Below are 12,202 nucleotides of genomic sequence, written 5' to 3'. Positions count from 1 at the left end.
ACCCAGCTGGTGCCCTCTTGTTTCCAGGCTTGAGGTTGAGAGCCCCCACCAAGGGGCCCCGGCGATTTCGCTGAAGCCCAGGAGAGAGTCGGCACCTTGGGGCGGGGGTGCCCGCAGAGGTAATGTCCCAGCTGAGGGCTGGCAGGGGGCTGCGGGTGCTCCTCTCTGGCCCGCAGGGTCCCAAAGACGCTGTTGCACTTTTCTCTTGCCTCCCGCTTGCAGTGAGCGTGCTAGATCCGGTGTTCCTGGCTCAGCGGAGGGTTTCTCTAGCCAGGCAGCAGGCTAGAGCCAAGGAAGCTGGCCAAGGCAGGTGAGCCTCCTGGAGGAGCGGTGTGGCTGGGGGCGCGGGGGCACACCGTACCCTGGCTGTAGTGCGAGTGAGATGTTTCCCTTGGCCGGGGTGCCTGCGCTGATGCCGAAAGGCCCCGGAGACGACGTCCTGCTGGACACGTCGCCCTCCTGCCCAACGGCCTGGTGGTGCCGGAGCAACCGGCTCAGACTGGACTCCCACAAGCTCAGCCTGCCCTGCCTCTTTAGATTCCTGCCAGCGCTCCACGACAAGGCCCAGGAGAAGCTGAAGCAGCCCAAACCTCCAGCTCAGCCGCGGTTGCAGCTCCCTGCGTGTGCTCCGCAGCCCTCACGAACGGTACGCCCCAGGGATCTGACAGCCCTGCGTCGCATTTCGGGCTCTGGGCCCGGGCAGGAGAGGCAGCAAGAGCTGCCTCCTGCCCTGCCCAAGCCCGAGGAGACTAACGCCGCATGTGTGGCGTGCGGTATGTGCTTGGCCTCCAGGGAACGAGCTCCCTCCGCACTGAGAGGGCCGAAAAAAGACTCCGGCTGCTGATGGCATCCAAGCGCCAAGAGGTGGAAGCGGAAGTGTGGCGCCAATACCATGCCAACAGAGCGGGGCAGAACACGGGCCGAGGCCAGGTATGGCATGCGCTTCGCAGCTCCCGGGACAAGGGCGTTTCCCCTCCCCGCTCCCTGGGAGGGCAGCAGGGAAGGTCTCCCGGCAGCGGCACGGCCGCAGTGCTCTGGCCAGCTGGCCAGGCAGGGGTCTGCTCTCTGCCCGCTGCCCTGCACATTGCCCTGCAGGAGAAGCTGTCCCTCAGGCCCCAGGCTGAAGCGCGCAGCTGGCTGTGGCACAGGCAGTCTCTTTTGTGCCCTTGCGCCTCTGCGAGGGGCCAGCAGCACTGCCTTGGACACCAAGCCAAGCCTATGCAAGTCACACGCCTGGGCCGAAGCCTTGGCAGCAGCCCCAGCTATTGGTGGCAGCGCTTGAGGAGAGTGTCTTCTGCCTTTGCAGAGCCCCTGCCGCCATGTGTTTGAGGATCCCTATCGCCCTCCCCACCTCCTGAGAAAGGCCTATGCCGAGCAGCTGAAGGAGAGGCTACAGGAGAAGGAGAGATGCCGAAGCCCTGCGTGGCCGAGAGCGTCTGAGGGGCGGGCAGAGCTGTGCCGCCCGGAGACAGCATGGGCGAGGTAAGTGTGTCCGAGTCTCGGCCCTGCCCGGATTCACCCCCGGCTGATCGGCACTCTTCTCGCTGCAGACTGGTTGGGGCACGAGGGCCCACGAGACGCCACGCAGAGCAGCGGGCTGGCCTCGGCAGCACCTCAGAGAACTACTGGCCTGAGCCAGGCTTTGGGGCGTTGCGGGCCCTTCGCCCCAGCCACAGAGCTGAGGCCCTTTCTTCTGTGTCCTTTAGCAAGGGGGAGAAGACGAGGCTCTTGGAGCGCCGTGAGGAAAGGAAGGCCCAGGGACTGCCGGCCCTGCCCAGAAGCTGCCAGCAGCCCCGGAGAATCCATTGGAAGGGGCCTTAACCGTCACGACGGCCAGCCTTTTCAGCAGGAGAGCTGTCGGCAACGGGTGGCAGGGGCGAGGAGTGCCTTTGCAAAGGGGAACGTGACCAATAAAAGCTGCTGGTGCCCGTGCCCAGCCAGAGTGACCATGCATCTCCCTGCATCGCCTTTCTCTGCAGTCAAGGGGACAGGAGGGGCCCCGCAGCCCCCTGGTCAGAGGGGTGTCCGGGCAAATGGGCGGGGGGGGACTGGTCCTGCCAGTCAGCCACCACAGGCCACGTGATGTGACGGGAAGAGCAGTGTCTCTGCCGGGGCACGTGGCGTGGGGGCTGCTGGGAGCTGGGGGTGGGGCTCATGCCATGGCTTGACTGGGGGGCATGTTGTCCCTACAGCACTGTCGTCCTCCTGGGGTGTCCAGTGGAGAGCCCATGTTACAAAAGGCTTTGTCGTCCTGTTAGCAACGGCCTGCTCTTCAGTAGCGACCGCGAAGGCAGCACTGACGGGGAAGGCTCTCGTGAACACTTCACAAGGGACTAGGCTGTAATGAGCATGAGGGTGCTGCTCCCGCTGTCAGGCCCAGGAAGTTGCCGGCACGTTTTCTGCCGGCGCAGGGAAAGTGAGAGATGAGGAAGGGCGGCGTGTGTGTCGGCTCCCGCAGAGGCCGGGAAAAGCTCTGGGCAGCTCTGAGCCCTGGAGGTGTCCAGGCTTCCCTAGGCTACGCAGCTTGGCGTCCTCCAGCTCCTCGAGATGCAGGAATGGCCGGGCTTAGAGGCCACTTTCCGGGGGCCCCTCTGCAGCCCCACGCATGTGCTCACGGCAAGGCTGTGGGCACAAAAGGCGATGGTGGCCGTCTGCCTGGGTGTGACTGCGTGCGTCTGCGTGCGCACGTGCAGGCACGGGGCGCTGGGAGAGGCAGGCAGCATCCCAGCCAAAGCACCACAGAACCCTGTGCGTGGGGGTCCCCCTCTCCTGCCCTTCCCGTCCATCCGTCCGTCCGTCCGTCCACTGACGGCAGCTCCTGGGGACAGAAGCTCTTTCTCTCCCTGATGTCCCTTGCGGGCTAGGAGCCAGCTCCGGTGTCCGGCCTCAAACCAGGCACCCTTGTCCCGTCCACATGGGTGGGTACCCACCCGCTGGGTGCTCAGGACAGCCTTTCAATAGGAGACCCCCAGCTCCGGGAGGGCCGAAGACCAAAGACTGGCCCAGCTGCTGGGCTTTGCCTTCCCATAGCAGGCGGCCTGTGCTTCCCCTCCCCGCGCAGTGACTCCCCAGCTCCCGGCCCTGCAGACCCCTGGTCGGAGGCCTTTCCGGGCAAACGGGCCTGGGGGACTGGTCCTGCCAGTCAGTCATGACAGGCCACGCGACCGGTGGTATCCCTGCCAGCGTACGGGGCACGGGGGCTTCAGAGCACAGCTTCTCTGCATCCAAGCACCACTTTGCAGGGATAACCAGAGCTCCGGGGCTGGTCACTGCACTCTCTCAGAGCAGGTTCGCACTGGCAAGAGAAAACGTTGGGCTTGGTGCTCCTTGAAGAGCTACGTTTGCATGGAGCAATGTGCTTCATCAAAGACACTCCTTAGTTGAGCCCTCGACTGACCCTCAGGAACTGTCCAATGGCCTTCCTGGTAGAAAGTTTATTCATTTACGAAAGAGGGAAGCTTTTCAAAGTGAAAAAGGCCTGTTTGGCAAGGTAAACTACAGCACGAAGAAGAAAGCTGTGGTCTGGATGCAGCAGCATACACGACTAAGCCAGACCCATGTCACTCAAGGGTCTGCACAGGGACCACTACTACTGAATATCTTCCTTAACGACATAGCTAGTGGGTTGAGTGCACCCTCAGCAAGTTTGCAGATGCCACTGAGTGCTTGGAATTTGGGGGTTCTTTGGGGCAGTCCAGAGCCCAGCTCCCACGGGACCTGGAAGGGTGAGATTCCCATCTCTTCGCATGCTGCTGCTGCTGCTCTTCCTTTCCATAGCATGTGTCTTGCCTCGAGCAATGAGAGGCATGTGTCTTGCCTCGAGCAACGGCAGGACAGGCTGCTCGGTGACGCTGCTCAGCGTGCTGGCACCTGCACTCTGGTGCGCCTTGCTTTTCTGGATGGCGCATTGCTATCTACCTTTTTTGGGGGGAGCTTCAGCCCTTTGGGGGCTCCTTGTTGCTCTGCTGTTGGGGTGCGGGCTGATGGGACCTTTGTGCCTTGCTCGGGTTACGGTCTCCTCTTCCCTCTTTCGCTCTGCCTGCAGGGCTTTCCCCTTTTTTCCTGGCGCTGCTGTTAGCCTCTCTCTTCCTCCTGGAGCTGTACGCAGGGTCCCTGTGGGATAGTGGGGCCGCTGGGGGTTGGACAGAGCGTTTGGGGAGCCAATACTCATACCTAGGGAAGTCTTCCAGGACAGCGAGTGTGTGTGGGAGGATGCCTTTGCAAGGCACGTTGTGTCTTCGCAGCAGCCCACGCACCATGTGCTGTTGCGGTCCTCCTCTGTGGATCCCGGTGTGGTGAAAGAGGTCTGTCCCAGTGGCCGTAGGGGACAGGAGGGGCTGAGCGTTGTCTCGTGAACCAAAGCTTCGGGTTGCTTCCCCTTGTGGCCTGGGGTGGACCTCTCCAGCCCCGTTCTGAGCGCGCGAAGCCTCTTCATCATTAATGCGCATTCCTTCCCGGCTTCCAAGAGTTCCTCTGTGGCCGGCCCAGGGGGACTGAGTTGAGATACGCAGGCGGGAGTGTCAGCGCAGCAGCCTCGGGTGCCCAGCGGGGCTGCCCTGCCCATGCCGGGCCCAAACGTGGGTGGGGCTGCGAGGTGACGCGTCCCCACAGCCCTCTGTGACATGGTGCGACGTCACAGTGGGACACCGGCATCACAGCGACAGCTCCCTCTCCCCACCGTGCGCCCTGGGCCACACTCCACGGCGAGGCCTGGGCAACCCCAGGGCTGCTCTCGCCAGCGCTCTGCTGTGCAGGAGCTGCCCTGCTGCCAGGAGGAGGCGAGGGCAGGCGGCGGGAGACCGTTGGAGACGCCGCTTGAGGAAGTGGCGAAGAGGAGGAAGAAGAGAGAAGCAGAGGGGTTTTGCAGCAGGACAAGCATCTCTCCCCCAGCTGCCGCAGTGCAAGGGGGCAAAGATGATTAAATACCTGCTCTTCAACCCCTTGATGCCCGAGGATCTGCCAACCCTCAAGGAGCTCACCACCAGCGGTAAGGCCCCGGAGGGCCCTTGCAGGAGCACTCTCGGAGCCGAGATGAAGTGGAGACGAGCTGGGGAAACCCTGAGGCTGGGGCTGTAGCGGAGGTCTTTGGGGGGGGACCGGCAGCTGCAAGGCCAGCCCCGCCTGATGGTGCCTCTGGGCGCGAGGGTGGCTTTGGCAGCCCAGGCCCCTAGCCGCTGCCCGTGTCAAAGGGCGGGATCCCCTTCCCCAAAACACTACGGATGCCTGCCTTTCCTCCCCAGGCCCGTCCTGGGCACAGGGCGGGCTTCTTGGAGGCTGGGGGGGCGGTCAAGAAGGCAGCTGGGCTGCCCCGGTGCTGCGAGTGTTTGCTCGGGGCAAGGCGGGGCTTGAGGGCACTCCACTGTCGCCATCGCCTCCCTGCGTAGGGGTTGCTGGACGGTTGGCCGTCGCTGACTCAGAGCATGGCATGCCTTTCCTTTCCTTTCCTTTCCAGAAATCTGCAAAGTCTGGGCTTCCACATCTAGGTACATCCGGAGACAGCTCTTGCAGAAGAGGGTGAGCCTTGCCTCCCGCCCGTGCCCCATCCTGCCCCTCCAGGCCTCCGGAGCAGGGCACAACGTACCGTCCCCTGGGCCACACGAGTCACCTGGCAGCCTTCCCGCCTCTGCCCAGCCCTGCCAATGCTCCCTCTTCTTGCTTGCGTTTTCAGGGAGTGGACATTGGAGTCGGGAGATTTGCCCTTGTCCCAGCGCGTGCCACGGTGGGAGAGGACAGGGTTTTGCCTGTGGAGAGACCCGTGTTCCAGCCGTGCAGGCTTCTGAGGAAATTTTACAAGCTCAAGTGTGCAAAGAGCAAAATTCCTGGTAAGAAGAGGGGGGCTTCCCCTGCACAGCCCTTGCATTTGGCTTTTTGGCTTGGTGCCCGCTCCTCTGTGACATGGCCGAGCAAAGGCTCTTCCAACCTGGAGAGCACTGAGGGTGGGCACACGTACCGCAGCCCAGCACACCGCCCCTCCGCGGGGAGCCAGCCTCATCTCCCCAGCTTACCCTACGCTCCAGCCGACTGCTCGCGGAAGGAGGCAAAGCTGCTCTTTGCCTTCCGCTGTCCGTCACGTCCGTTCTGGAGAGGCGGCCGAAGCTGAAAGGGGACGCGCTCTGGCAGAGCGTGGCCCGAGGGCTGGGTGCTGATGGCACCTTGTCTCGGAGGCGGCTGAACTGCGGTGAGAGTGACTCGGTTGCTTTGCGCTTGTTCCCTAGACGAGACACCACTCGTACAGCTGGACTTCGAGCAGATTGCCACTGACATCCACTTCCGCCAAGAAATCGTGGAGCGCTGCATACACGAGACCCTGCTTTTCTTTGCTGGGGCCCTCCGAGACAATAAGGAGGTGGAATTCTCCTTCAAGGGCATTGGCATCCTTGCTGTACGAAGAAAAGTGGTCAGCATGACCTTCTCTGACGACTGCCTGCTGGAGCTGGATCCCACAGGGAACATGCTGGAAGCTCTTCTCGGGGTGAGCTTGTCATTTCTCCGGGGCTGCTCCTCGTGGCTATGTGGCAATGCTGTCAAAGCTCTCTCCAGCAGCTTTCTCTTGGCTGCCGACACCTGCCGACACTGCTCTTTGAGCAGCGAGACGGTTTGTCGCCGTTGTGAGCAACCAGCACGTGCCCTGGGCGTCTGCTGACGTGTCTCTGTCCCCTTGCAGGACTCCAAGATGATGGGTATCGTGGCCTTTGCAGGCAAAAACAATTTTAGTCGGCTCAGTCGGGACGGGGTCATCACGCTGCCAAGGTGAGCAGAATGGCTTCTGCAGCTCCCAGCTGGTCAAGGGAGCAACTGCTCAGCCCCTGCTGTGGGGGCACCCTCTTGCTGGGGCTCCTCTCCTGCCAAACTCAGGCAAGACCAGCTCCTGCCCAGGAGTGCTGCCCGCTCCGGCCGCTGCTCGCTCCTCTCTGCCTTGGAGAGTGCAGGCAAAGCGGCCAGTCCGCTCTGGATGCACCCTGAGGGAGGGGGAGAGGCGGGAGGGTCTGCGGGGGCAGCAGGGAGGGCGCGTGCTGGGATCATCAGCTTTCTGGCAGGAAGGCAAGGGAGGGAAGCAGCGGCAGAGGCTGGTGGAGACCATGGGGCCCCTCAGGTCCCACAGAGAGCTGCGTCCCCCAGGGACTTGGCAGTGGCTCCCAAAGATGCCTGCCAGCAGCCTGTTAGCGTCAGCCCCAAGGGAGGGTGGCGCCCTTTCACCCAGCTGGTGCCCTCTTGTTTCCAGGCTTGAGGTTGAGAGCCCCCACCAAGGGGCCCCGGCGATTTCGCTGAAGCCCAGGAGAGAGTCGGCACCTTGGGGCGGGGGTGCCCGCAGAGGTAATGTCCCAGCTGAGGGCTGGCAGGGGGCTGCGGGTGCTCCTCTCTGGCCCGCAGGGTCCCAAAGACGCTGTTGCACTTTTCTCTTGCCTCCCGCTTGCAGTGAGCGTGCTAGATCCGGTGTTCCTGGCTCAGCGGAGGGTTTCTCTAGCCAGGCAGCAGGCTAGAGCCAAGGAAGCTGGCCAAGGCAGGTGAGCCTCCTGGAGGAGCGGTGTGGCTGGGGGCGCGGGGGCACACCGTACCCTGGCTGTAGTGCGAGTGAGATGTTTCCCTTGGCCGGGGTGCCTGCGCTGATGCCGAAAGGCCCCGGAGACGACGTCCTGCTGGACACGTCGCCCTCCTGCCCAACGGCCTGGTGGTGCCGGAGCAACCGGCTCAGACTGGACTCCCACAAGCTCAGCCTGCCCTGCCTCTTTAGATTCCTGCCAGCGCTCCACGACAAGGCCCAGGAGAAGCTGAAGCAGCCCAAACCTCCAGCTCAGCCGCGGTTGCAGCTCCCTGCGTGTGCTCCGCAGCCCTCACGAACGGTACGCCCCAGGGATCTGACAGCCCTGCGTCGCATTTCGGGCTCTGGGCCCGGGCAGGAGAGGCAGCAAGAGCTGCCTCCTGCCCTGCCCAAGCCCGAGGAGACTAACGCCGCATGTGTGGCGTGCGGTATGTGCTTGGCCTCCAGGGAACGAGCTCCCTCCGCACTGAGAGGGCCGAAAAAAGACTCCGGCTGCTGATGGCATCCAAGCGCCAAGAGGTGGAAGCGGAAGTGTGGCGCCAATACCATGCCAACAGAGCGGGGCAGAACACGGGCCGAGGCCAGGTATGGCATGCGCTTCGCAGCTCCCGGGACAAGGGCGTTTCCCCTCCCCGCTCCCTGGGAGGGCAGCAGGGAAGGTCTCCCGGCAGCGGCACGGCCGCAGTGCTCTGGCCAGCTGGCCAGGCAGGGGTCTGCTCTCTGCCCGCTGCCCTGCACATTGCCCTGCAGGAGAAGCTGTCCCTCAGGCCCCAGGCTGAAGCGCGCAGCTGGCTGTGGCACAGGCAGTCTCTTTTGTGCCCTTGCGCCTCTGCGAGGGGCCAGCAGCACTGCCTTGGACACCAAGCCAAGCCTATGCAAGTCACACGCCTGGGCCGAAGCCTTGGCAGCAGCCCCAGCTATTGGTGGCAGCGCTTGAGGAGAGTGTCTTCTGCCTTTGCAGAGCCCCTGCCGCCATGTGTTTGAGGATCCCTATCGCCCTCCCCACCTCCTGAGAAAGGCCTATGCCGAGCAGCTGAAGGAGAGGCTACAGGAGAAGGAGAGATGCCGAAGCCCTGCGTGGCCGAGAGCGTCTGAGGGGCGGGCAGAGCTGTGCCGCCCGGAGACAGCATGGGCGAGGTAAGTGTGTCCGAGTCTCGGCCCTGCCCGGATTCACCCCCGGCTGATCGGCACTCTTCTCGCTGCAGACTGGTTGGGGCACGAGGGCCCACGAGACGCCACGCAGAGCAGCGGGCTGGCCTCGGCAGCACCTCAGAGAACTACTGGCCTGAGCCAGGCTTTGGGGCGTTGCGGGCCCTTCGCCCCAGCCACAGAGCTGAGGCCCTTTCTTCTGTGTCCTTTAGCAAGGGGGAGAAGACGAGGCTCTTGGAGCGCCGTGAGGAAGGGAAGGCCCAGGGACTGCCGGCCCTGCCCAGAAGCTGCCAGCAGCCCCGGAGAATCCATTGGAAGGGGCCTTAACCGTCACGACGGCCAGCCTTTTCAGCAGGAGAGCTGTCGGCAACGGGTGGCAGGGGCGAGGAGTGCCTTTGCAAAGGGGAACGTGACCAATAAAAGCTGCTGGTGCCCGTGCCCAGCCAGAGTGACCATGCAGCTCCCTGCATCGCCTTTCTCTGCAGTCAAGGGGACAGGAGGGGCCCCGCAGCCCCCTGGTCAGAGGGGTGTCCGGGCAAATGGGCGGGGGGGGACTGGTCCTGCCAGTCAGCCACCACAGGCCACGTGATGTGACGGGAAGAGCAGTGTCTCTGCCGGGGCACGTGGCGTGGGGGCTGCTGGGAGCTGGGGGTGGGGCTCATGCCATGGCTTGACTGGGGGGCATGTTGTCCCTACAGCACTGTCGTCCTCCTGGGGTGTCCAGTGGAGAGCCCATGTTACAAAAGGCTTTGTCGTCCTGTTAGCAACGGCCTGCTCTTCAGTAGCGACCGCGAAGGCAGCACTGACGGGGAAGGCTCTCGTGAACACTTCACAAGGGACTAGGCTGTAATGAGCATGAGGGTGCTGCTCCCGCTGTCAGGCCCAGGAAGTTGCCGGCACGTTTTCTGCCGGCGCAGGGAAAGTGAGAGATGAGGAAGGGCGGCGTGTGTGTCGGCTCCCGCAGAGGCCGGGAAAAGCTCTGGGCAGCTCTGAGCCCTGGAGGTGTCCAGGCTTCCCTAGGCTACGCAGCTTGGCGTCCTCCAGCTCCTCGAGATGCAGGAATGGCCGGGCTTAGAGGCCACTTTCCGGGGGCCCCTCTGCAGCCCCACGCATGTGCTCACGGCAAGGCTGTGGGCACAAAAGGCGATGGTGGCCGTCTGCCTGGGTGTGACTGCGTGCGTCTGCGTGCGCACGTGCAGGCACGGGGCGCTGGGAGAGGCAGGCAGCATCCCAGCCAAAGCACCACAGAACCCTGTGCGTGGGGGTCCCCCTCTCCTGCCCTTCCCGTCCATCCGTCCGTCCGTCCGTCCACTGACGGCAGCTCCTGGGGACAGAAGCTCTTTCTCTCCCTGATGTCCCTTGCGGGCTAGGAGCCAGCTCCGGTGTCCGGCCTCAAACCAGGCACCCTTGTCCCGTCCACATGGGTGGGTACCCACCCGCTGGGTGCTCAGGACAGCCTTTCAATAGGAGACCCCCAGCTCCGGGAGGGCCGAAGACCAAAGACTGGCCCAGCTGCTGGGCTTTGCCTTCCCATAGCAGGCGGCCTGTGCTTCCCCTCCCCGCGCAGTGACTCCCCAGCTCCCGGCCCTGCAGACCCCTGGTCGGAGGCCTTTCCGGGCAAACGGGCCTGGGGGACTGGTCCTGCCAGTCAGTCATGACAGGCCACGCGACCGGTGGTATCCCTGCCAGCGTACGGGGCACGGGGGCTTCAGAGCACAGCTTCTCTGCATCCAAGCACCACTTTGCAGGGATAACCAGAGCTCCGGGGCTGGTCACTGCACTCTCTCAGAGCAGGTTCGCACTGGCAAGAGAAAACGTTGGGCTTGGTGCTCCTTGAAGAGCTACGTTTGCATGGAGCAATGTGCTTCATCAAAGACACTCCTTAGTTGAGCCCTCGACTGACCCTCAGGAACTGTCCAATGGCCTTCCTGGTAGAAAGTTTATTCATTTACGAAAGAGGGAAGCTTTTCAAAGTGAAAAAGGCCTTTTTGGCAAGGTAAACTACAGCACGAAGAAGAAAGCTGTGGTCTGGATGCAGCAGCATACACAACTAAGCCAGACCCACGTCACTCAAGTCGTACTCAAGGCCCGTCCCCCCCCCGAGGGCCCTTGCAGGAGCATTCTCGGAGCTGAGATGAGCCTTTCTCTGTTGCCAATGGGACAGGAGTGGCCCTGCAGCCCTGCCTTTCATGTGCCATTGCATGACTGAGATTTCAAGAGTGAATGATGGATTTCATCTGTACTGTCTTTGGTATCCCCAACAGAGACATGAGGTATCTTACATATGGTATTGGCTTAGGCCCTTCTGTCCTCAGTATAATGATACCGGCCCTCCATTTCATTTATAGATACACAGATACTCACGCAGATGATTGTGTGCATAAGATATGTATATCCACACAGCCATCTACCATGTATACGTACTTCAGTATAGACCATTTCCAAACTATCTTTTCCTTCAAATGGTTTCAGTCACCAACTCACATGCTCCACTCCAGACTTAATATAGCACAGTAGAGGTAGGAGCACATGCACGGGGAACTGGGGGCTCGTATAATGCCTTTGTAACAACTCTATAAGGAATTTTCACTTTCCGTTGCACCTTCCAATTTATGCTTGTTGAATGTAGTAAAGAAATATTTATCTCGTTTTCTTAAAAAACTGTCAAGAGAAGTTATTCCCTATCTTAAAATAGAAAGAGAGTGTTGAGATAGGTCAAGTCCTTTTTTTTCACAAAGAACTGGGAAAAACAATTTTGGACAAAGTTTCGTAGCTTTCAACAATGAAAAAAGAGAACTGCTAAAAAGCTATGAGCAAGAGAACAACAGATTTTAAAATTCCCACAATGAACTTTGAAATCAAAGAGCTTTTCACATAGATCCACATAAAAATGTGTTTCCAAAAACTTCTGTGGTTGTTTACAGCCTTCTCTGAGGCTGAAGACCAGAGAAGACCACTGGGTAGGAAAAACGTGCAGAGACTGGTGAGATCACTATCTCTAGACATTACCACTTTCCTAGTTAGATTCCAGGTACTCCTGTAGAAGCGGTAGCGAGGTCTTATAATCTGTCATCACAAAGTTTATTTGTTGGCATATAGGAAGGTGTAAAGGTACATGAGCTCCTCCCTGTCTAGAGTGTAGGAAACGTTGCTTAACTCCTTAAAAGGAACACAGACACAAAAGGTTTTATTTTTTAATGAGGTTGTGAAGACACAAAATTCCTCTTTTTCAAACTCCATCCTTATTTAATGAACCAGAAGAAAGGTCTTTTAAATCTAATTTTAGAAGAAGATGAAAGTAGGAAATAGCTGATTACCTAATAGAATATCAAATGCTACCTCTGTCAGTGTGGTATAAATCTGCAGTTCTCATGAGATCAGAGCTTTAGCTTGGAATTTTATGCAAGAAAGACAGCTTATACATGCAGCAGAATCCATTTCTGAAGCTGTCACCACCAAGTAAGTTAAGAGGATGCAACAAACTCACATTTAACGAGATCCAACATCTGACAA

At 60.5% G+C, this 12,202-nt stretch overlaps 2 protein-coding genes across 2 annotated transcripts; both read left to right on the top strand.

Annotated features, from left to right (window-relative positions):
* The first annotated feature begins 412 nt into the window (after positions 1–412).
* LOC142599498 (uncharacterized) lies at positions 413–1,821 on the top strand. The gene is made up of 4 exons (XM_075740412.1): positions 413–646; positions 793–930; positions 1,307–1,482; positions 1,707–1,821. The coding sequence occupies exons 1-4, from the start codon at positions 413–415 to the stop codon at positions 1,819–1,821; spliced, it is 663 nt and encodes a 220-aa protein (XP_075596527.1).
* A 5,786-nt stretch (positions 1,822–7,607) lies between these two features.
* Positions 7,608–9,115, top strand: LOC142599497 (uncharacterized). The gene is made up of 4 exons (XM_075740411.1): positions 7,608–7,841; positions 7,988–8,125; positions 8,502–8,677; positions 8,902–9,115. The coding sequence occupies exons 1-4, from the start codon at positions 7,608–7,610 to the stop codon at positions 9,014–9,016; spliced, it is 663 nt and encodes a 220-aa protein (XP_075596526.1). The 3' UTR covers positions 9,017–9,115.
* Positions 9,116–12,202: the final 3,087 nt, after the last annotated feature.

This window comes from Balearica regulorum, chromosome Z (assembly GCF_011004875.1).
Source record: "Balearica regulorum gibbericeps isolate bBalReg1 chromosome Z, bBalReg1.pri, whole genome shotgun sequence".
Lineage (NCBI taxonomy): Eukaryota > Metazoa > Chordata > Aves > Gruiformes > Gruidae > Balearica > Balearica regulorum.
The sequence above is the reverse complement of the archived record's forward strand: the minus strand, read 5'-3'. Positions and strand labels throughout refer to the sequence as shown.